The 24,912-nt window shown below is 42.2% G+C and overlaps 2 protein-coding genes across 6 annotated transcripts in view; one reads left to right on the top strand and one right to left on the bottom strand.

The window, feature by feature from the left end:
* Positions 1–7,985, bottom strand: part of IMMT (inner membrane mitochondrial protein) — a 38,962-nt gene extending 30,977 nt beyond the window's left edge. For all 4 annotated transcript variants that reach the window (XM_052649210.1, XM_052649211.1, XM_052649212.1 and 1 more), the window contains exon 1: positions 7,844–7,985. In XM_052649210.1, the coding sequence (XP_052505170.1) occupies positions 7,844–7,888 (45 nt within the window). In that variant the 5' untranslated portion in view covers positions 7,889–7,985. The remainder of the gene's footprint in view (positions 1–7,843) is intronic.
* Positions 7,986–15,565: 7,580 nt separating this feature from the next.
* On the top strand, positions 15,566–22,239 carry MRPL35 (mitochondrial ribosomal protein L35). Of its 2 annotated transcripts, none has more exons than XM_052649150.1 (4): positions 15,566–15,623; positions 17,530–17,719; positions 18,561–18,705; positions 21,893–22,239. In XM_052649150.1, exons 1-4 carry the CDS (start codon positions 15,581–15,583, stop codon positions 22,079–22,081), a joined length of 567 nt encoding a protein of 188 aa, XP_052505110.1. In that variant the 5' UTR covers positions 15,566–15,580; the 3' UTR covers positions 22,082–22,239. The 2 variants fall into 2 exon arrangements, with proteins under 2 accessions (XP_052505110.1, XP_052505111.1); XM_052649151.1 differs by lacking the exon at positions 15,566–15,623 and adding an exon at positions 16,695–16,842.
* Positions 22,240–24,912: the final 2,673 nt, after the last annotated feature.

Raw genomic sequence — 24,912 nt, 5'->3', positions numbered from 1 at the left:
ACAGACATTAGTCTGAGAAAATGATTCGGCTGCCAAGAGGCTACGTTTCTAGAATAGGAAGGATAATTTAAGGAGTGAAACCTGAAGCCCAGAGGGTAGAACCAAGAGTTAAGGAGAAACATTCCGAAGCAGAAGGACTAAGTCCTAATTAAGCACGCAGCAACTCATGCCAGATAGATCTGACATTTGTTATGAACAGTGACTGCTGTGTGTCTTTTTTTTCCTGCCTTTTCAGATGGGAGTGGCATACTATATTGTACATAGGACACATGGGGAACAGATAACTTGTCTCTTTAGTTCACAGGTCTTTAGACCGAAAGGAAAAGCACTTAAGGAAGTGTACCCAAGGGATCACACCCAAGATGTTTTGTGTGCAAAGGCAACTGATTTGATGACAGGATCCTGGTCTGTTAGTCTAAGTCTGATGTTGTGATGGGATGAGGTTCTGGAGGGTTCTGAGGAAGGTTGTGAATACATCTGCATGTGGGAGGGATGCGAGTTGCTGTGGCTACAGGACAGACCATATTATCCAAAACTGACTACAGTAGGACTTCCTATCAGTTCTTCCAGCAACTCGCTATCCTCCGTCAAACTGAGATCTATGCACCATTCCCTGGAACCAGGACAAACCTAAGATCAATTTACTAATAAGGGCAGTGAAAGTGATACTCTGTGACATCTGAAACCAGGAGGACATAAAGGGAACACAGCTTCTGCCTGGCTCTGCCTCTCATGACACTTGCTCTTGGAACCCAGCCTGCAAACAGTGAGGAAGCCCAGACATGTAAAACCCCACATGTAGGTGTTCCGGCCAACAGCATTAGCTGAGGTCTCAGCTGCAGCCAGTATCAACTGCCAGACATGGGAGTGAGGAAGCCTTTGAGATGACTCTAGCCCTAGCCACTGCCTGACTACAGCCTCACAAGGGATGCTGACCAAACTGGCCACCTGAGGCCAGGAAACCCCCAGAACTAAGTGAGGCAATAAATCTTTTACCCCAAGATCAAGGTGTCTCATGTAGTTACCACAAACCAAAACAGGATCTTTACCAACTCATAGATTTAAATACTTTTGATGGACTTAAACCAGCTGCAATTATCATGTTTGAAAACTCAAACTGTCCCAATTTTGGCCAATGGATACTACTTCAAGTTTATTATGTGTTATATTACTTTAATATTACACACACACACACACACATCTATTTATCTATCTTTAGATATCTACCTGGAGGGCTTCCCAGGTGACGCTAGTAATAAAGAACCTGCCTACCAATGCAGGAGGGCTTCCCTTGTAGCTCAGTTGGTCAAGAATGTGCCTGCAACACAGGAGACCCAGGTTCAATCCCTGGCTCGGGAAGATCCCCTGGAGAAGGAAATGGAAACCCACTGCAGTATTCTTGCCTGGAGGATCCCATAGACAGAGAAGCCTGGCAGGCTACAGTCCATGGGGTCGCAAGAGTCAGACGTGCCTTAGTGACTAAACCACCACCAATGCAGGAGATGTAAGGGACGTGGGTTGGATCCCTGGGTCAGAAAGATCCCCTGGAGGAGGGCACAACAACCCACTCCAGTATTCTTGCCTGGAGAATCTCGTAGACAGAGTAGCCTGGTAGGCTACAGTCCATAAGGTCACAAAGAGTTGGACATGATTGAGCATGCATGCACACACTTCATGTATCAGTTCATTTCCAACTTCTGGTGCTTTTTCTCTGCACGATAAAATTCACTTGTAAAAGTCACCATTCAGAGTGCACATGTCAGTGCCATTTAGTACATCCACAATGCTACACAACCCTCACCACTATTTAGTTCCAGAACAGTTTCATCACTCCAAAAATAAATTCCTGTACCACCAGGTCTCCCCACATTCCGTTCTCCCGAGCTCCTGGCAGCAACCATCTACCTTCTGGCTCTACAGAGCCTGTTCTGGACTTCCTGTATAAATGGAATGACGCAATATGTTGCCTTCTGTGGCTTGTTCTTAAAGGTCATCTATGTTGTCACATGTACCATGTATGTAACTCGTACTTAATTTCTGTGAAATTGGTTTGAACTAGTTCAAACTGAATGAACTAGTCTGTTGTATAGATGTACCATATTTTGTTTATCTAGACATCAGCTGAACATCTGAATTGTCTCTATCTTTTGCTATAAACATTCACCTGCAAGTTTTTGTTTGAATACCTGTTTTCAGTTCTTTGGGGTGGAACTGCAGGGTCATATGGTAATTCTACGTTTAACTCTGCACCATTTTACATTCCCACAGTGAAGTATGAGGGTTCCAATTTCTCCATATCCTCAATTATTATTTTCTGTTTTTATCAGAACCATCCTGTTGGCTACAAAGTGGCTATTTCACTCTGGTTTTGATTTACATTTCCTTAATGTCAAAGGATTTTGAGCTCTTTTCTAGTGCTTGTTGGCCATTTATACATCTTCCCTGGATAAATGTCTAGTTAAGTCCTTAGCCCATTTTTATTTGGGTTGTCTTCTTGTTCCTAAGTTGTAGGAGATCTTTACATATTACGGATACTAGATTTTCATCAGTTATATGATTTGAAAATATTCCCTCCTATTCTTTTCGTTCTTGTGTCACTTGATGCAAAAAATTTTTTAATTTTGTGAAATCAAATTTATCTTGTGTCTTTTGGTATCCTGTGTTAAGAAACCACTGCCAAATCCAAGGTCTACCTCCAAAATTCTTTCTTAAGCACCAGACTAAACTCTCTCTTTATTCATACAAACTAAATATCCTAACTTTAACACAAAAGATACTGGACACCTCTTAATTCTGGAATACCTTTTATTAATAATAAGCAACAATATAGAAAAGACATTACTGTTTCAAAACAATTTGCCTTGACATATAACTTTGTAATAAATGTTGTAAGGTCAACGCTGCTGCTTCCAACCTACAAAAATATGATTTTAGCAAACAAACCAAACAAACAAAAGGAGAGATGAAACACACAATTTTCATGTGATGTTTTGGTACAGACCACTAATTCCTTAGCCTTGCCAAACTGAAGTGAACATAGAAAAGTAAACCACAATCCTGGAAACAGAGACTGTAATACAAGGCCCCTCATATAAACCCTATCTGGAGGTTGCAGGTTTCCTTTCTAGACTAGGGGGTAGCTGTAACTGATCTTTTGAAATCTGTCATAAGAATTCCTCCCACACAAACAAAAGACATCCAGACATTAATGGCCAGTTCTACATTTGCAATACAGATTAATATGCAACAACTTTTTCTATAGTTAACTAAAAATACTTTATAGGAATCATGCATTAAGGTTAAAAATATACCACCCATAAAAATACAGTAAATTTGATATGAAAGCAGTATTATTTCTCAGTAAATTCATATTCTAGATCTAGGAGAAAAAGGACTCTTCAGTTATGATAAAGAAATGGCAGATATTCATCAGTATGGCAGAAGCAGGAAGGTGACATTTCCCTAGTTTTCTCTGCATCTATGTGTGGATATACATTACCTATATATTCTCAATCCTGTACTCTAAGTCACAATGTAAAATGTATTTCAAAATGGTTTGAAAGCAACTGATCTAGAGAAATAAAAATGAAGAATAAAAAAAGATTCTAATATCCATAGAAGTAAACAGGCTGCACCATATATTAATCTACTTTCTACCATGTACACCTCTCTACCTACATCTATCACTGAGCAAAAGTGTTTTATTATCCTAGTGAAAAGAAAGAATTCTAAAAGGTGATAGCTAAAAATATCCACACACAAGTTCAGTCTTAAACTAGCCCTGCTGTCAAACTTGGTCTTAGTTAAATAAATTAGCTTAGTCAACCCTAAAGAATAATAATGTCTCCTTCTCCTTTAAGATCAATGCATATGCAATGAAGACTCCCAAATTTATAGTCTGGGAGAGGGTCAGGCTAGACTGAAAGCCTGGGTCCTCCAAACCCCATGTCCACCTCAAAAAATGTTGGGCCTGGCCATGCAGTCCTGGGACTAAGAGAAGATGGATGGTGTCAGGTTTGGCAAGTGAGGAAGAATCAGCTCTGAAGCTCATTTCTGGGAAAGAAAGAGCAATTCATTCCTGCTGAATACCCACATGGATGACTAAGTCCAGACACAGAATCAGTTAGATGTCAGCTGAGGTGGTTAATTTTATATGTCAAAATAGGTGTTTTTGGACGAGATCAACATTTAAATCAGTGAACTATGAATAAAGTGGATTGCCTTCCACAATGTGGGTGGGCCTCATCCAACCAACTGAAGGCTTGAATAGAACAAAAAGACCAGCCTGACCAAGCAAGAGGCAATTCTCTAGCAGACTGCCTTTAACCAAAACTGCACCATCAGCTTTCCTGGCTCCCTGGCTTGCCAGCCTTCAGACTGAAAATGTACCATCTTCTGGGTATGTGCATATCAAGCCCACCAGCCTCCATTACAGATGTTGGACTTGATAGCCTCCACAACTGCATGGATCAAATCTTTATAATAAGTCTATCTATATATGCATCCTATCAGTTCTGTTCCTCTTTGTGTGTTACTCATTCACTTGTTCCTGACTCTCTGTGACTCCATGGACTGTAGCCCACCATCTCTTCTGTCCATGGAATTTTCCAGGCAAGAATACTAGAGTGGGTTGCCAATACCTTCTCCAGTGGATCTCCCCAACCCAAGTATTGGACCCAGGTCTCCAGTACAGCAGGCAGATTCTTTACTATCTGAGCGAAGTTTCTCTAGAGAAGTTCTAAAACCTATGGAGGTTTAAGGGAGGTCACATCAATACAGTGGCTGACTTGATTTTTCTGGGCTCCAAAATCACTGCAGATGGTGCAGCCATGAAATTAAAAGACGCTTACTCCTTGCAAGGAAAGTTATGACCAACCTAGACAGCATATTAAAAGCAGAGACATTACTTTGTCAACAAAGGTCCATCTAGTCAAGGCTGTGGTATTTCCAGTGGTCATGTATGGATGTGAGAGTTGGACTATAAAGGAAGCTGAGCACCAAAGAACTGATGCTTTTGAACTGTGGTGTTGGAAAAGACTCCTGAGAGTCCCTTGGACTGCAAGGAGACCCAACCAGTACATCTTAAAGGAGATCAGTCCTGGGTGTTCTGATGTTGAAGGACTGATGTTGAAGTTGAAACTCCAATACTTTGGCCACCTGATGCAAAGAGCTGACTCATTGGAAAAGACCTTGATGCTGGGAAAGATTGAAGGCAGGAGAAGGGGACGACAGAGGATGAGATGGTTGGATGGCATCACCGACTCAATGGACAAGGGTTTGGGTGGACTCCGGGAATTGGTAATGGACAGGGAGGCCTGGCATGCTGCGGTGGTTCATGGGGTCGCAAAGAGTCAGACACGACTGAGCAACTGAACTGAACTGAACATCCTCTTATGGAAATTAAGAAAAATTCACAGAACACATTAATCTTTCATTCAAACATGTCACACTTGTGACATGTTCATTTACTGAGTATCTATTAGGGGCTAGGGACTATTATGAGTAGTAATATAAATACAGTCCCTTTGAGGAGCTTCCATTTGAATGTGGAAAATACGTAATTAATACACAGTATGTCGGAAGTATAAAAGCTAAAAGTAAAACCAAGTAGGGTAAGGGTAGGTTCCAGAGTGATGCAAAGGAGAGAGTGATCACAGGTGTCTTAGATAGGGAAGGCCTCTCTGAAAGAAAAGTGATATCTAAAAAAAAAAGTGATATCTAAGAAAATATCTGAATGGAGTGAGCTAAGCAAAGATGTGTGGGAGGACTTCAGGGCAAACAGCAAATGAAAAGGCAATCAGAAGAACAGAATGAGGCAGAGTAAAAAAAAAAATAAGATATGCAAAGAGCCAGATCATGAGGAGCCCTGTGGATAGGTAAAGAGTTTAGACTTTATTGTGATACGATGGGATATCACTGGAGGGCATGGCATGGTCCAGTCCATGTGCTTTTTTAAAGGCCTTTGTTAACAACGAGGTAAAGAACTGACCCTAGGGTAGACTGAGGAGATAGTTCAGTGACAACCATGCTGTAACCTTTGGGCAGAATAAGGAAGTGTGGGCCTGAAAGGAGGGCCCCAAAGATACACCTCTACAGTTTTGCCCTGAAAGACTGCTCCGCTTCCTCCATACTCCCAGGCCCACTTGGCTTTTGGTAGCCCAGATTCTAAGATGGCTCCCATGATCGCTGTCCCCAGTGGTTAAGCCCATGATTAGAGCTGTACAGGCAAAAGGGATTTTACAGATATAATGAGGTTTCTAATCAGTTGACCTGATTTATCAAAAGGGATTTATCCAGGTGGGTTTGCCCTAATCACATAAGCCTTTTAAACCTAGGTCTGGAAATCAGAAACAGGGAAGAGATATTAAAGTCTGAGAGACAAGCTCATGGTAGCCTGCAAGAAAGTAAACATCTATGTTATAAACTGCTTCTGAGAATCTTGTGGCAAAGAATTTCAGGCCGCCCCCAGGTAGGTGAGGTGAGAGCTAGCAAGAAAACAGGGACTTCAGCCCTACAGCTGCAGGGACTGAATCCTGCTAACAAACTGAAGGAGCTTAGAAGAGGACCCTGAGCTCCAAAGGAGAACCACAGCAGGGACACACTTTGCACCCCTGTATGACAGCAAGCAGATAACCGTAACCATTCACCTCTAGAAACAATAAGGTAATAAATGGGTGCTGTTTGAGGCTGCTCCGTCTGTGCTACCTTGCAATGTGCACACAGCAATAGAAAACTAATACACACTCCACTTTCCTACGGAAGAGCCTGCTTCTCTTACCCTGGAAACCAAAGGGGAGATGGAAGATAAGCAAACTTGGAGGAAATGAAAAAAATTGACTTTTCTAACCCACTGAGTCCAGGGACTTTGCTCAATTGCTCGAGTCACAGAACCTGTTTTGTAAATTCCACATTTTGCCAAAATACAAATTCTCTTTCAATTGTGAGCAATGGAAGTAGGTTTACTATTTTAAATTTCAGTAAATTACTTTGATGTGTGTGCTTAGTCGGTCAGTCCTGTCCGACTCTTTGCGACCCCATGGACTGTAGCCTGCCAGGCGTCTCTGTCCATGACAGTCTGCAGGCAAGAATACTGGAGTGGATTGCCATTTCCTTCTCCAAAATTACTGTGATAATTATGCAGAAATAAAGGTAACTCCTTGGACGTCTGGCAAAGTTGTCCTAGCACCTAGAGACAGAGATCCTCAGGCTAATCTCAGAAACGAGCACAAGGTCAGGCGCTTAACCTTCCTCGAGTTCTAGAAGCTCGAGCTCTTACTCTGTTTTTGTTCAGAGTAAGAATAGCTCAAGAGGCGTTCTCAGCTACTTAAAGAAAGGCAGTCCTTCCTGGATAATTACAACCTTGACCCCTAAAACGCGGTCTCTAGCAGTCCAGGCACCTCCTTAAGGTGCAACAAGCCAAGAATATGCGTGTCCCACTGGGAACTGTAGTTTTCCCCCCGTCGACCTTCAACCGCTGGATCCGCGAAACCTCTCACGCGCCCAACCGGCGACCCGGGCGCCAGCAGCCTCGATTGGTCCTAGACTGAGGCAGCGAGGGGCTGATTGGATGGCACGTACCCAAGGCCGTGCCTCCCGTCCTACACCCGCCTCCCCGCCACCTTCTCTTCTCCACGCCCCATCCCGCTTCAGCAATAACCCTCCAGTCATTCCCGTCCACCGAACTCCCGAATTAACTGCCTCACGGGCCCACCCAGGACTCTCGCGATAAGGGCGGTCCGGGGACACGCCTCTGTTCTGGGGCCTAGGCAAAGCCAATGCCTCCCTTATTTTCCGCTGGTCAGTTCACCCACCATGCGCTGTCTCCCGGCGCCCCCGTCCTCACCTGGGCGGTGGATGTCACGCCGGATAACTGACAGGCTCGCAGCATCTCTACTGGGCTGACGCCGCTGCGGGTGTAACTGGGAGCTAGGGCGGCGGCGCGTGTAGGGGACACGGTGCGTCCGTGCGTGCCTGCGTCCGTGCCGCCTCTCCGCGCCGGGCGTACCGGAAGGGCAGCAAACGCCACTGCGCACGCGCAGCCCCGTCTTGCTCCTGTCCCGGCCATTTGAAGAGGGTGGGCCCTTTCCAAGCGGAAAGGGCGATTTCCCCTTCCGGGTCGCGCTGAGAAGTCGCCCCTGTTACCCGAAGTGTAGATCGTTAGGTAAGCGGGAGGGCTGGCGGTGGATCAGAAACTCAGGGTTTGGTCCGCCCAGGAACCAAGCAGGTGTGACTCGTCGAGAATTCAAGCAAGAAACTTATCTCAGCCATTTCTGTCAGCTGAATATTTCGTAGAAAGAAAGGGATTTGCCGAAATTTACGTAAACAGTGGTGTGGTCTCTGCGCGTTCCTTTTGTTTCGCAGCCCTTCAGGGAGTCATCCTGCTTAAGGGAGATTCAGTTCAGTTCAGCTCAGTCTGTCAGTCGTGTCCAGCTTTTTGCAACTCCATGGACTGCAACACTCCAGGCTTCCATGTCCTTCACCGACTCCGGGAGCTTGCTCAAACTCATGTCCATTGAGTCGGTGATGTCATCCAACCATCTCATCCTCTCTCGTCCCCTTCTCCTACCCTCAATCTTTCGCAGCATCAGGGTATTTTCCAATGAGTCAGCTCTTCGCATCAGGTGGCCAAAGTATTGGAGTTTCAGCTTCAACATCAGTCCTTCCATTGAACACCTGGGAGTGATCTCCTTTGGGATGGACTGGCTGGATCTCCTTGCAGTCCAAGGGACTCTGAAGAGTCTTCTCCAACACCACAGTTCAAAAGCATCAGTTCTTAAGCGCTCAGCTTTCTTTATAGTCCAACTCTCACATCCATACCTGACCACTGGAAAAACCATAGCCTTGACTAGATGGACCTTTGTTGAAAAAGTAATGTTTGCTTTTTAATATGCTGTCTAGGTTGGTCATAACTTTCCTTCCAAGGAGTAAGCCTCTTTTAATTTCATGGCTGCAGTCACCATCTGCAGTGATTTTGGAGCCCCCCAAAATAAAGTCAGCCACTGTTTCCCCATCTATTTGCCATGAAGTGACGGGACCGGATGCCATAATCTTAGTTTTCTGAATGTTGCACTTTAAGCCAACTTTTTCACTCTCCTCTTTCACTCTATCAAGAGGTTCTTTAGTTCTTCGCTTTCTGCCATAAGGGTGGTGTCATCTGCATATCTGAGGTTATTGACATTTCTCCCAGCAATCTTGATTCCGGCCTGTGTTTCTTCCAGCCCAGCGTTTCTCATGATGTACTCTGCGTATAAGCTAAATAAGCAGGGTGACAATATATATCCTTGACATACTCTTTTTCCTATTTGGAACCAGTCTGTTGTTTCATGTCCAGCTCTACCTGTTGCTTCCTGACCTGCATATAGGTTTCTCAAGAGGCAGGTCAGGTGGTCTGGTATTCCCATCTCTTGAAGAATTTTCCACAGTTTATTGTGATCCACACAGTCAAAGGCTTTGGCATAGTCAATAAAGCAGAAACAGACTTTTTTCTGGAACTCTTTTGCTTTTTGATGATTCAATGGATGTTGGCAATTTGATCTCTAGTTCCTCTGCCTTTTCTAAAACCAGCTTGAACATCTGGAAGTTCATGGTTCACATATTGCTGAAGCCTGGCTTGAATTTTGAGCATTACTTTACTAGTGTGTGTGATGAGTGCAATTGTGCAGTAGTTTGAGCATTCTTTAGCATTGCCTTTCTTTGGGACTGGAATGAAAACTGACCCTTTCCAGTTTTGTGGCCACTGCTGATTTTTCCAAATTTCCTGACATTGAGTGCAGCACTTTCACAGCATCATCTTTCAGGATTTGAAAGAGCTCAACTGGAATTCTATCACCTTCACTAGCTTTGTTCATAGTGATGCTTCCTAAGGCCCATTTGACTTCACATTCCAGGATGTCTGGCTCTAGGTGAGTAATCACACCATTGTGATTGCCTTGGTCGTGAAGATCTTTTCTCTATAGTTCGTCTGAGTATTCTTGCCACCTTTTCTTACTATCTTATGCTTCTGTTAGGTCCATACCATTTCTGTCCTTAATTGTGCCCATGTTTGCATGAAATGTTCCCTTGGTATCTCTAATTTTCTTGAGATCTCAAGTCTTCCCCATTCTATTGTTTTCCTCTATTTCTTTGCATTGATCACTGAGGAAGGCTTTCTTATCTCTCCTTGCTATTCTTTGGAACTCTGCATTCAAGTAGGTATATCTTTCCTTTTTTCTTTTGCCTTTCGTTTCTCTTCTTTTCTCAGCTATTTGTAAGGCCTCCTCAGACAGCCATTTTGCCTTTTTGCATTTCTTTTTCTTGGGGTTGGTCTTGATTACTGCCTCCTGTACAATGTCATGAACCTACGTCCATAGTTCTTCAGGCACTCTATCAGAGCTAATCCCTTGAATCTATTTCTTACTTCCACTGCATAATCCTAAGGGATCTGATTTATGTCATACCTGAATGGTCTAGTGGTTTTCCCTACTTGCTTCAGTTTAAGTCTGAATTTGGCAATAAGAAGTTCATGATCTGAGCCACAGTCAGTTCCTGGTCTTATTTTTGCTGACTGTATAGAGCTTCTCCATCTTTGGCTGCCAAGAATATAATCAATCTGATTTTGGTCTTGACCATCTGGTGATGTCCATGCATAGAGTCTTCTCTTCTGTTGTTGGAAGAGCGTGTTTGCTATGATCAGTGCGTTCTCTTGGCGAAACTCTATTGGTCTTTGTCCTGCTTCATTCTGTACTCAAAGGCCAAATTTGCCTGTTACTCCAGGTATTTCTTGACTTCCTACTTTTGCATTCCAGGAAACTAACCAATCTGATCACATGAACCACAGCCTTGTCTAACTCAATGAAACTATGAGCCATGACGTGTAGGGCTACCCAAGAAGATGAGTCATGGTGGAGAGTTCTGACAAAACATGGTCCACTGGAGAAGGGAATGCAAACCACTTCAGTATTCTTGCCTTGAGAACCCCATGAAAGTGTAAGTGAAGTTGCTTAGTCGTGTCCGACTCTGAGACCCATGGACTGTAACCTATCAGGCTCCTCTGACCATGGGGTTTTCCAGTCAAGAATACTGGAGTGGGTTGCCATTTCCTTCTCCAGGGGATCTTCCCCACCCAAGGATCGAACCCCGGTCTCCTGCATTGCAGGCAGATGCTTTACCATCTGAGCCACTTGATCTTAGCCAAGAACCCCATGAATAGTATGAAAATCAAGGTAACGTGTTAAATATTAAGCAACATATTCAGTACTATTAGTAGTAATAATGATCTTACCATCACAGTATAGTGGAAACTAAACTTGTGTATCTGTTGTATTTGCAAAGTACTTTCAAGTCTTAATGCTACCAAATCCCATTTATAAAATAGAGAAATAGATTTGAAAATTATCTAAAACCAGGTAATTACTTATGTTTGTATAGGTTCATTGCTTTTCAGAGTACTTTTGTCATTGTATTACACTGTTTCATACTGCTATCACTTAACAGCTTCCAGAGCCGCTCCCATTTTTAAAAATTAATTTTGTGCTTGAACTGCCACCACAACCCCTCCATCCCATCCCTGCCCACTACTGTCAATATCTGTAGTTTCCTAACCTCTAGTTTAACCAAGTCCTTAATCCTCATCTTCCACATGCAATGTAAAATTTTTTTATTTTTGCTTTAAAATGCCCTCTCCTAAAGTAACTTAAAAATTTAATTCATTCCCTTGTTCAAAACTTTAGGTGACTCCCACTGGCAATTCAAAGATCCTTAAGAAATGTCTCAGAGTACTTTTCCAGCCTGTATTCATGTTTTATGGCTCAAAGTGGCCACCGTAGGTAGGAGATCAAGGTAGCAACAACGAGGTTCATGTGGTTCATGCTCATCAGACTCTTGTCTACCCTAAAACTCAGAGAAACCGAAATATAACCAACTCAGAGGTTCTCAAAGTGTAGCCCAGGACTCCTGGTGAACCTGAAACCCATAAAGAGGGTCCATAAAATCAAAACAACCTTCATAATTTTAGATATTTGCTGTTTTTTACTCATTATTCATAGTTGTAGAGTTTTCCCAGACACTAGGTGACAGGTGATACCACAACAAATTGAATGCATAAGCAAATTTCACATCTATTAACCCAGACCTTGAAGAGACTTGAAAAAAGGTTAAACAATGCCCCTCTTCTCATTAATTTTTTAAAAATTTACTTTCTTGTTTGTGTCAGGTCTTAGTTGTGGCAACCAGGATTTTTTAGTTGTGGCGTATAGGGTCCAGTTCCCTAACCAGGGATCGAACCTGGGCCCCTGCCTTGGGAACACAGAGTCTTAGCCACTGGATCACAGGGAAATCTTCATTAATTTTTAATTTTGAAATAACTTTTCCTAAGATATTTGTTAATGTGTAACAGGTTTATAATTTTTTTTCTGCACCACATTAGCATGCAGAATATCAGTTTCCCTACCAGGGATCTAGTATGCAGGTCAAGAAGCAACAGTTAGAACTGGACATGGAACAACAAACTGGTTCCAAATCAGGAAAGGAGTATGTCAAGGCTATATATTGTCACCCTGCTTATTTAACTTATATGCAGAATACATCATGAGAAATGCCGAACTGGATGAAGCACAAGCTGGAATCAAGATTGTCGGGAGAAATATCAATAACCTCAGATATGCAGATGCTGCTGCTGCTAAGTCACTTCAGTCGTGTCCGACTCTGTGCAGCCCCATAGATGGCAGCCCACCAGGCTCCTCTGTCCACAGGATTCTCCAGGCAAGAATACTGGAGTGAGTTGCCATTTTCTTCTCCAATATGCAGATGACACCACCCGTATTGCAGAAAGTGAAGAACTAAAGAGCCTCTTGATGGAAGTGAAAGAAGAGAGTGAAAAAGTTGGCTTAAAACTCAACATTCAGAAAACTAAGATCATGGCATCTGGTCCCATCATTTCATGGCAGGTAGATGGGGAAATCGTGACAGACTTTATTTTGGGGGCCTCCCAAATCACTGCAGATGGTGACTGCAGCCATGAAATTAAAAGACACTTGCTCCTTGGAAGAAAAGTTATGACCAACCTAGACAGCATATTAAAAAGAAGAGACATTACTCTGCCAGCAAATGTCCATCTAGTTAAAGCTGTGGTTTTTCCAGTAGTCATGAATGGATGTGAGAGTTGGACTATAAAAAAAGCTGAGCGCCAAAGAATTTATGCTTTCAAACTGTGGTGTTGGAGAAGGCTCTTTAGAGTCCCTTGGACAGCAAGGAGATCCAACCAGACCATCCTAAAGGAAATCAGTCCTGAATATTCAGTGGAAGGACTGATATTGAAGCTGAAACTCCAATACTTTGGCCACCTGATGTGAAGACCTGACTCATTTGAAAAGACTCTGAAGCTGGTAAAGATTGAAGGTGGGAGGAAAGGGGACAACAGAGGATGAGATGGTTGGATGGCATCGCTGACTCAATGGACATGAGTTTGAGTAAGCTCCAGTAGTTGGTGATGTACATGGAAGCCTGGCATGCTGCAGTCCATGGGGTCACAGAGTCAGGCATGACTGAGCAACTGAACTGAACCTGTCCTCTGTGGTGGAAACAGGTTCTTAACCACTGGACTGACGGGAAAATCCCTATAATTGTTTTGTAATAAAGTAGTAAAACCAATGGGCAGAATACTTATCTCCCAACAGGTCCACATTCTCCTAATCCTAATCCCTGGAGCCTGTGAATATGTTACCTTACATGGCGAAAAAAGAATTTTTCAGGTGTGATTAAGTTGAGAATCTTCAGATGGGGATTGAGATAATTCTGAAATGTTTGTATGGACCAAATGTCCACACAGGGGTCCTTAGGAATGAAAGAGGAAAGCAGGAGGGTGAGTCTGAAAAGGAAGTATGACAATGAAAGCAGAAGTCAGAGCGATGTCGCTTTAAAATGGAAGGAGGCAGTAAGCCTCTAAAACCTGGAAAAGGCAATGGAACAAATTTCTCTAGAACCTCTAGAAGAAACACAGCCCTGGATACCTTGATTTTAGCATTGTGAAGCCCATGTTGGACTTCTGACCTACAGAACTGTAAGATAATAAACTTCTGTTGCTTTAAGCCACCAAATTTGAGTTAACTTGTTATAAAAGCGTTAAGAAACTAGCAAAATAAATAGTTTCTGTTTTACTTTCATATGTAATACATGTTAATAGATATAATCCATATAATTATAAGCTCTTTGGGGTCCTCAATTTTTAAGCATGTAAAGAGGTTCTAAGACCAAAATGTTTGAAAGCCACTGCTCTAAGTAAATCCTGTGAGTCTCTGTCTTGGCTCCCTCTCTTTTCACCTTAGCTCTTGGTGTTCTTACCACCAACAGTGACCTTGCTCTTGTTAAAATCCTCCGCATTCTTTAAGGTCCATATTATATTCCGTTTCCTTGTCCCTGACCACCTCAAAAAGCCTTCTCTCCTTAACTTTGAATGCCCTGTGAGTCAGTTATCTGCCATGTAGTTTTGGTCTGTTCTTTAGTAAGTCATGTTTGACTTTTGCAACCCCATGGACTGTAGCCTGCCAGGCTCCACTGTCCATAGGATTTCCCAAGCAAGAATACTGGAGTGGGTTGCCATTTTCTCCTCTAGGGGATCTTTCCCACCCAGGGATTGAACCCGTGCATTGCAGGTGGATTCTTTACCCCTGAGCCCCCGGGGGAAGCCTGTAAATAGTGCCATATATTGTATATGCCTCAATGGCACCCCACTCCAGTACTCTTGCCTGGAAAATCCCATGGATGGAGGAGCCTGGTAGGCTGCAGTCCATGGGGTCGCTAAGAGTCGGACACAACTGAGCGACTTTACTTTCACCTTTCACTTTCATGCATTGGAGAAGGAAATGGCAACCCACTCCAGTGTTCTTGCCTGGAGAATCCCAGGGAAGGGGGAACCTAGTGGGCTGCCGTCTGTGGGATTGCACAGAGTCGGACACGACTGAAGCGACTTAGCAGCAGCAAGCATCTTAGACAACGAAGATGGGAGAGAGTTGTTTATTTTCTGTTTGAATGAAACTTTTTTTTAATGTGTAATCAATAATTCTCAGGAATAAGATAAGAAATGTAAGTTGTTCAGAAAGAGTTAAGATGCTGTTCTATCAAATGACAGTGCTATTGATTACAGAAAAAAAAAAGTGTGTATGTATAATGTCCTCAGGATATTTACATTGATTTTATTAGAGCTGGAATTCAATTTTTTAAAATTTCTAATAGTGCCCCTATTTTCTATCCATTTAGCCTAACATATACCAGCTTTGGGAGGATACACTGTATCCTCAAATAAATTGAATGAAATGAGCAAAAAGAAAATGTTTCACATGTGTTGGTACTTAAATACATCAATCAAATGCTCAGTAAGAATTTATTGAGAGCCTACTATATGCCAGGCACTATACTATAGGCACTTGTTTACAGCGCTGGAGGACAGCCTGGCATATAGAAGACATTCAATAAAGGTAGATCTGACCATCCCTTTATTCATTTTTCTAACTCCCTTTCTTGACTCCGCCCAGGTTAGTTTTCCTAAAGTCCCTCTTGTCCTGAGGGTTTTAGACCCAATGCGGCTGCCGTACGGCAGCGTTGCAAGATGGCGGCCTCCGTGTTCGCTGGTGCGGTGAGAGCAGCCTCCGGTCAGTGAGAAGCGACGCGCTCGGTTTACGCCTTCATAGAAGCGGGGACTGACGCGGGAGGGAGTGGACGTTTAACGTGGGTGGAGGTTAACAGGGAAGGAAAAAGAAAAGAGAGGTGGTCGTTATTGAGGACTGAAGCTTGTTCCGAATTTTCTTTGGAGTGGCCTGTATTCGATCTCAGCTCCAGAGAGCGCCGAAATTCTTGGACCCTCGCGGACCTGGGGTTTCCTCCGGTTTCCTCTTCCTTACCGGCTCGTAGCCATTCCGCTTTCCCTAGAAAACAATCCCGAAGGACGAGGGTTAGGGTTAGGGGGTTGCGAGGAAGACAGAAAAGTTCCACCAAGGCCAGGATCCGTCATTCCCAACCTTTGACCTTGAGGTGTTACTTAATATTTTTGAACTTAAGAGGCTACGGCTCCAAAATAGGGCTAACAGCATCCACGGAAAGTTCCTTGTGTCCTATCTGGGACGTGGTATGAGATTCAGGCAGTGTGCAGGGGATGTGCCTGTTTGGTTCCCTCAGTCCCAGAACAAGGGGTCTTAAGAGAGACAGGAGTGAGAATTGCCTTCACTCTGAAGACTTTTGCGAAGGTTAGAGATCATTCAGATACGGTTTTAGAGAGTCCCATGGACAGAGGAACCTGGTGGGCTATGGTTCATCCAGTTGTCGAACATTTCCATCAATCTGGAGTTTTATCAATATACACACTCTTTATTATTATTGTTTCTAATTTTTATTGGAATATAGTTGATTTACAATGTTGTGTTACTTTCTGCTATATAGCAAAGTGGATCATACATACATATACATATATCTGCTCTCTTTTAGATTCTTTTCCCATGTAGGTCATTACAGAGTATTGAGTAGAGTTCCCTGTGCTATACGGTAGGTCCTTATTAGTTGTCTATTGTGTGTATAGTTGTGTGTATATATCAGTCCTAGTTTATCCTAGGACTAGGATATCTCCTAGTTTATCCTTCCCCCCTGGTAACCATAAGACTGTTTTCTTCATCTGTGACTCTGTTTCTTTTAACGTGCACATTCTTGAGTCCCTCACTGGTCTCAGTCAGAATCTGCAAGTGGAGCCCGAACTCTGTGAGTGATTCTGCATTGCAGCCATGGGCTCTTGAGTCTGGTGATTGTGTGAAAGATTGGTAGAGAAGACGCCTAGACCCTCCATGGTCTGCCTTCTGAGCTGCCACCACTCCTCCGTGTTAGGTCCGGTCCCTGCTCCCAGCAAGGATTTGTCTCAGCTTCCTCACCTTCGCATGTGTTATCCTGCCTAGAGCTGTGCCTCCTCCTCTTGTGGCCTGTTCATTTTCGAGAGGGAAACTCAAGTACCTCTTATGTTATCTCTATGAATCCTTTTTCTGCCGCTCTGGTCCAAGGAGCTGTGGAGCTTTCATGTGTCTGCCGTGCTGTTTTCTGTGCATGGGAGTTCTGTGTCACCACAGCGTAAGATCTGGTGGTGGGAATTAACTTTACATATGTTTTGTCCTCTACTGTTGACCACAAAGCTAGGACATATCAGACTAGATTTTGGTGGTGGTAGCATCTCTCTTAAAAAAGGATTGACTTATACACACATGGGTAATTTTGTAGTGTATAAGCTATATCGCAATAAGGATAAAAAGTTCCACGTGTGAGTCTAATGCTCAAGACCCATTAATTAATTATAGCACTTAGTCGCTTTGATGTTACTTCATTTTAAATATTTGGATGTGTCTTTTTTTGTTTGTTTTGGCTGTGCCCCTTGGCTTGCAGGATATTAGTTTCCCAATCAGGGATCGAACTCAGGCCCCAGCAGTGAAAGCACCAAGTCCTAAACACTGGACTGCCAGGGAATTCCCTGGATGCATATTTTGGAGTGTCATATTAAGTATATATGCTTTTGTCTCTCTGCAGGAATTTTACGGCCCCTGAACATTTTGGCATCTTCAGCCTATCGGAACTGCACCAAGAATGTCTGTCTTAATTCTGTACTGTCCTCCCGACATTTCAGTCATATTCAGACACCATTTGTGTCCTCTGCTCCCAGACTGATCACATCTGTCAGAAGCCTGACATGTGGGCAGACTGCCACAGTCCTCAACAGGTTGAGTATTATATTTCAGTAAACATGACTCTTGGACAAAAATTCTAAAATCTTCATGCCTACCACAATATCTTAGGAGTAGATGAGATTCTGTGCCTACCAACAGTTGATTATATAGACTTTGCTTGATAAGATTGGAGAATATGTATGTTAGCAGAGATGACCACTCAGGACCCACTTCTGATGTTCTAGATGTGGTTTTCAGGGTGGAAGCTGTCAGCCAAAGTAGAAACTGGATAAGATGCTCAACTTAACAAGGCTGGGCTGCACATGGTGCTCATTCAGTCAGCCAAAGTTTAGTTTAAGCACTCCTGGGTGCCCAGCACCATACTCGGCAGAAACCATACAAGGATAAAAAAGTTGAAGCCCTCAAGGAAGGTTTTTTATTTTTATTTATGTATATGACTGTATCACATGGGCTTCTCTGGTTGCAGGCCCTAGAGTAGGCTGGCTCAGGAGTTGCCCCATGGCATGTGGGATCTTAGTTCCCTCACCAGGGATTGAATCCACGTCCCCTGTATTGGAAGGCAGATTCTTAACCACTGGATCACCAGAGAAGTCCCCCTCAAGGAGTTTATAATCTAGTGGGCAGATGGGTAAGAAATAAGGTGATTAAGTTATACCAGCATAAATTCTTCAGGGATTGAGAGAGTAGATTATGGAGGGCTTGCAAGTTGATGATAGTTGCTATTCTTATGGGTAGCATCATGGATCATTTGAAGTAGTAGTGTATATTGAAAGTCACCTTTATTCCAGTGGAGCTGCTGCTTTCATTTCTACAAAGCGGATTTTATCCTTTAATGTCTTATTGCTGAGTTAAAATTTTTTTAATGTATTTTAGAATGGCCCTCTTGCTCCCAAATGTCCTGAAGCCACCAGTCAGAACTGTAACATACTGCAGTTCGAGAAAAGGCAAGAGGAAGACTGTGAAAGCTGTCATCTATAGGTTTCTTCGACTTCATAGTGGCCTGTGGCTAAGGAGGAAGGTGAGTCTTCACACGGTGACTTGCTTAGAAAAGGAGTGTGAGGTTAGATGGAACTGAAGCAAAATTCGGTTAGCCTGTTCCTTGACACATCTTCCCCACATCTTAGCAGTAGCTTTTACAGTGCTGTGCTTGAGTCCCAGCTTTGTGGGCAGCTCTTCATGTAAGTGAATCCATATGAAGAAAACATGTTTTAGCATTCATATAACAAAATATTATTCACAATGGCAGAAGTCTGTACTGCAAAACAGATTCATCTCAGGTCTCTTACACATCTGGCTTATCTAAAGATTTCTGGAATCCCTTTGAGGCTCCTAATGTGCAGTATCTTGTCGGGAGGCTCTGTTTAAGCTCCAAGCGTTAAAACATTAGAGGGGACTTGAAGGACTTAGCTCCATGGTGAGGTTTGGGACTGAAGCACTTCCAGCTGACCCTGGATTAGGTTCTCAAGGTGACTTAATCTTTATGGCAGAATAGTAACCCCTCATAACCCCCGCCCCTTCTTTTTTTTTTAACTTTACAAGTTTTTGTCTGTCAGTGTGTATGACTGGCAACCGTATCAGACAGAACTCTTAGTACTTAATTCTGATCAGGAACCACGGCCTCTAGAGGGGGACTCTTGACAGATTACAGATTATTCCTGTTCTGTCTTCTCCCACAGCAACAGGTGGTAAAAGTGAATGTGGGCTTTTTCATTCATATCCTTAATTACTCATGGAAGCAGAATGGGTAGTAACTAGAAAGCAGCTGAAGACCCGAGTTTTCTAGGACACTATTGATAACTATTCAAATCCTAATTCCCTTTTACTATTTGGAAGTTAACAAACAATTCTTTAAAGGTCAAAATTTGTTTCCCTGTGAAAATAAAATAATTGGTAGGATGGTCTCACCATCTGAAGTGTTGAAAGGATGATCTTCTCTCTTATAAACTATCCTAAATTTGTAGACAAATAAGTTGACTGGCACTCTCAGCTCATTTCTCCATTAGAACAATCCTGTGGTAGTTAATTTCTTACACTAGTCAGTAGAAGTTCATGTAATCCATAAGTACCTGAACTAAGTAATTCAACAGATAGTTGTGAATTTTGTGCCATTGGAAACATTCCTTCCCCTTTGCTAGTAATTATTTCCAGGTCCACATGTGACCTAAAACAAAATGAAATGGCTGGTCTTCCTTGCCTTCCTTTCCACAATCCCTTTTATTGGGCTCTGAAACCCTCACAGTATTATAAATGACCTGGTCAAGCTCCCCAATCATAATACCTAGTCCCTGCTCAAGACCCCCAAAGTGTTCCATATACAGAACAGCCTGCTTCATCAAAATCTGATTTTAAGAAGAAAACAAAAAAATCCAGATGGGTTAATTTACACTAATGTAAAAAACATTAGTATAAACATTTGTATAAATGTTTATATAATATGCTGCTGCTACTGCTGCTAAGTCGCTTCAGTCGTGTCTGACTCTGTGCGACCCCATAGACGGCAGCCTACCAGGCTCCCCAGTCCCTGGGATTCTCCAGGCAAGAACACTATTTGTTTTTATACAAAAGTTTTTATATTTATATTTTATATATATAAATATATATATTTTGTATTTATACTAATATAAATAGTATAAATACTATTTATATTTATAAATAGTATTTATACATTTATATATATAAAATATAAATATAAAAACATTTGTATAAAAACAAATTATTTTCTGCAGCACAGTTTCATCCAAGTGTTCCTAATCTTTAGTCTTTATTCCCTTCTTCCATTTCTGACCCTAGAGACTGTCTCAGAAGTCTCAAGCACTTTCTCAGTGGCCACATTCCACAGAATAATCTTGGAAGGAGATAATTCTGTTGGTGACTGGCAGGACAGTAAGCTAGCTAGCTATCTGTCAGATCCACAGGGACCCAGTTTGGCTTGCAAACTAGAAAACCTGTTAAACAGATACGGGGATTTTGCTTTGAATCTTTCAACTTAAAATTGTAAGTAATGAGAAGTAACAATCTCTGACATTGTACAGTCAGAACTCTGAAATAATCCTTCCTTCTTTCTAAGCCTCACTGTACTCTATAAGTTGCTAACCACCAGTGACAGTAAGGCATGTGAAACCCACAGCACCTTCCCATCAAAGAGTTGTGGTTTTGTTCACTTAGCATGCTGCCCTAAAGGAGCCCTTGGCTCTTACCAATGGCTCAGGTTCTAGTCTCACCTTGCCTATAAATTACTGTATGGTTTTAGCCAAGCATTAACCTGGATGGCACCTAAGGTCTCTTCTACTTTAAATAGACTATGATTGGGACTTTCTTGGCGGTCCAGTGGTTAGGACTTCATGTTTTCACTGCCATGAGCCCAGGTTCAATCCTTGGTCGGGGAATTCTACAGGCCACAAGGCCAAAAAAAAAAAGGAAAGAAAAAAGAAAATAAAAAAGCTATGATTATAGTTTTTATATTCAGTCTCATTATCTGTTTCTTCGGAATTTCATCAAAATTAATTATGTATGGATGATATATATGGCAGTTCTGGATTAAACATATGGTGTAACTGTTCCTTCAGCACTCTTCCTAAGAGTTTTCCTGTAGTCATTATTCCTCAAAAGAGTACTTATTACAGAAACTGGTCGCCAGTGTGTGAAAAGGATAAATGACACAGTATACTTGAGAACTCTGCTTCCCAGCCCTTGTAATACTTAGTTCCCATAAATGAACATAAGTGTCACCAGTCAGCTAGTACTCTATTATTCTTGACATTTGGAAGAGAGTGGTGTAACGGTTAAGAACTCTAAATAGTTCTGGGACCTCAATCTGCTACTTAACTGCTCTAATTGTTTCTCTTTTATCTGTAAAATCAGAATAATAGTACACTACTGTTGAGATAATAAGGTAACGCGTATAAAGTTAGCTGTTAAAATTGTGTATCATTACCCTGTACTTCACAAGCCACAATTTATTTAGCTTTATTTTCTGTGACTTTAAATAATCTTTTTAAAACCATTATTAATACTTGTTTTTCAAACTATGCATGCTTTCTGTGCCTACCCCCCATTGAGAATCGTATTTTTCTGAAAAACATACCAGCCCCTATGAAAGTTTAGTCTCTGTTCCCAGTGGGCCTATAAACCATAAGTAGTGAAGATAATCTGTTTTTTTCTATATAATATAATGTTGTAAATGTCTTTGTAATATTATCTAACAGGCTGGTTATAAGAAAAAATTATGGAAAAAGACGGTTGCAAGAAAAAGACGCTTAAGGGAATTTGTCTTCTGCAATAAGACCCAGAGTAAGCTCTTAGATAAAATGACGACGTCTTTCTGGAAGAGGCGAAACTGGTATGCTGATGATCCTTATCAGATGTATCACGATCGAACAAACTTGAAAGTATAGATCAGAAGATCCATGATTTCTCAGTTATTAACTGTGTATCTGTGTGTGTATGGTGTCTTTGCAAAGATGAAGTGGTATAAGACATGATGTAAATTGTACCAACTGATACTTGGAACATGGGGTACCAACATTAAACTTAACAATGTTTTAAAACTTAATGGATTAAATATTCCCAGATTTGTTTGGGGAAATTTAAATTTTAAATTACTGATTAATTTTAACAAATGGCGGTGACTTAACTAGTTGTTCCAATTAGGCTTATTTAGTTACAAGGCATCTCCAGTTGGGACAGACATGAAAAGACTATAAAGCTAACAAGTTAGTTCAAGCAGTGTGACTTTATTTTAAGGACATGTGCCAGAAATACAGGAATACCTCACACCACCCAGAACTAACCCCCAGGCCTCAGGGAGAGTAGAAATTATAGGGTGATCCTGGATCCAAGGAACCTCCAGGGGCCTCAGCAGCAGAAACAGTGGCTCTTTAGGCTTGGGTGGTCTGCCATGCACGTGACTAAGTTCTTTTTACATCACTGGCTCCATTCTCTCCTCTCCAACTCCTCTGATTCACAGCTGTTGTTTATTCTTAGTGTCTGCTGCCTCATCATAAGGCTAGCTTGCACCCTTTGAGGTTCTTTTCTACCCTCAGTTTTTCTGACCCTCAGCTCCAGTCTCCCGTCTCTAATTACCAAGAGAGTCTAATAGGACCAGTTTGTCTTTTTATATCAGGTTTCATCATGGGTCACTGACCAATCAATGTAAGGACTGACTTTTCTTAGGTCAGGAGCCCACCCTGGCTCATTTGATTATGCTCGAGGTTCACATAGAGCCAAAGATAGTTATGTGAGCAGTTTCCCTCAGAGGTGAGCCTGGGGTGATAACACACACCTAGTATACCAGGTAAACAGTTATCACCGAGTTTACTGGAACAGGACTTTTTATTGAGAAAAGAAGAGATAAAATAGCCTATCAATATGCCCATTCATGAAATAGAGAGGCTATATAAGTGGAGACAAAAACTTCTTAACCAGGAGTTAAAAGATACTATATTTCATAAAAGTTAATTTATCCCCTTGAGGTTTCACATGTTCAACTGTGAGGGTAAATGTTTTCCAGAATTTTCCACATTGTAGAATGTAAAGGGGAAAAGGTAATTTCAATCATTTTTAGAAATGATGCACGATGCATTGTTCACTTGAAGAGGACCAGGTAAGCAGCACCGAGGAAAATTCTGTTTTTCAGGAATGGTTATAGTCTAGGGCAGTGGTTCTCAGCTCTCCCATCAGAATCATCTGGAAAGAATGTTGAAACAGCATAGCATTTTGCCTGGCTGAAAATTATTATTAAATACAATTATGCTTCAGTTACTGCTTCAGATCCCTTAATAGTTGATGATGATAAGATGTAGTTCAAATAAATTAAAATATAACCAAACTGTCATTCTGTGGCATATCAGACTAGGGTTATTAGAGGAATTCCTTGAAACTAGTGTGTTCATTAAAAGGAAAAAGGGCGACAAACAGAGTGTTTTAAAACTGCAAGGCCAAATGTGTGCCAGGTTCCCCTGGTGGCTCAGCAGTGAAGAATCCACCTACAATGCAGGACACCACCCTGTAAAGCAAGGGACACGGATTTGATCCCTGGGTCAGGAAGATCCTCTGGAGAAGGAAATGGCGACCCACTGCAGCATTCCTGCCTGGAGAATTCCATGGACAGAGCAGCCTGGTTGGCTACAGTCCTCGGGATCTCAAGAGTCGGTTACGACTTAGCGACTCCACCACCACCACCACCACCAAGTGTGTGTCTCTTTATGGGACCAATTGAAAAAAGAACAGACATTTGATTTGAGAATCTCAAGAGCCTGAAGCATGGGATGGCTTTCTGTTCTGATGAGGTTTCATTTCCTCCTGCTTCCTGTCCCTCACAAGGGCTCCCCATCATTTCTCACTCGCCTGGTTCCTTACCTCTTCCACTCACCCCTGGAAGCAGGATACAGCTGGTGCCCTACAGAGCCTTTCACATGCCTTCATGACTTCTTAGTGCAGTGTGGACAACCAGGTCTTGGGGACTCAGAGCACCTTGGTTCCCCTCTAGGCCAGTGACAGGAGAGGTAGAGATGAGGACAGGCCCAGCAGCCAGAGATGGACTGAAGTGGAAGGGCTAACTGGATTTAGAAAAAGGAATTTTCATATATATAATTTTTGTTTTGTGGATAGCAGGGCTTATCAGACACTAATTTTGTAGTTTGACAACAAAATCTTATTAAATTAAAGGTCTATCTAAGTGACATTCAAGTATATGTAAAAGTGTAATTTATTTATTAAGCACCTACTATGTCCCAACATGTAGCCACAAAACAGCTAACCCTCCTATCACCCTTCCAAGAAAGAGGGTGACACTATCCATCCCTAGTTTAGATGTGCAGAAACTGAAGTTCACAGAAGGGAAATACATTACCCAAAGTACGGCAGGTGAGTCCCAGAACCCAGGTTGTCTCCTTGGAACCTTGTATATTTCCAAGTTTGCCAACAACATGAAAATTCACACTGAAATCCATAAGTGACTGAAATCTAGCACCGTAAATACTAACCACCACCTCATGACACTGAAACAAGTCAGCTTTTAAATTTGATAACTTTGCTTTTCTGTTCTCTTAACCTGGTTAGTCACATTTCCTTTGACCACAGACTTGGCTCAGGAAATGAATGAACGAGTGGATTTTCAGCCTGCCTTTGATCTCTTCTGTCTGTCTCGGAGTCATCTTCTTTACCTGCTGAGCCTATGCTTTACAGTCCTCATGTCAAACGTTTAGGACTACAAAAGCAAAGAAAA

The sequence above is a fragment of the Budorcas taxicolor genome, chromosome 11 (assembly GCF_023091745.1).
Source record: "Budorcas taxicolor isolate Tak-1 chromosome 11, Takin1.1, whole genome shotgun sequence".
NCBI lineage: Eukaryota > Metazoa > Chordata > Mammalia > Artiodactyla > Bovidae > Budorcas > Budorcas taxicolor.
Note: the sequence above shows the minus strand (reverse complement) of the source record. Positions and strands in the feature narration are given on the sequence as shown.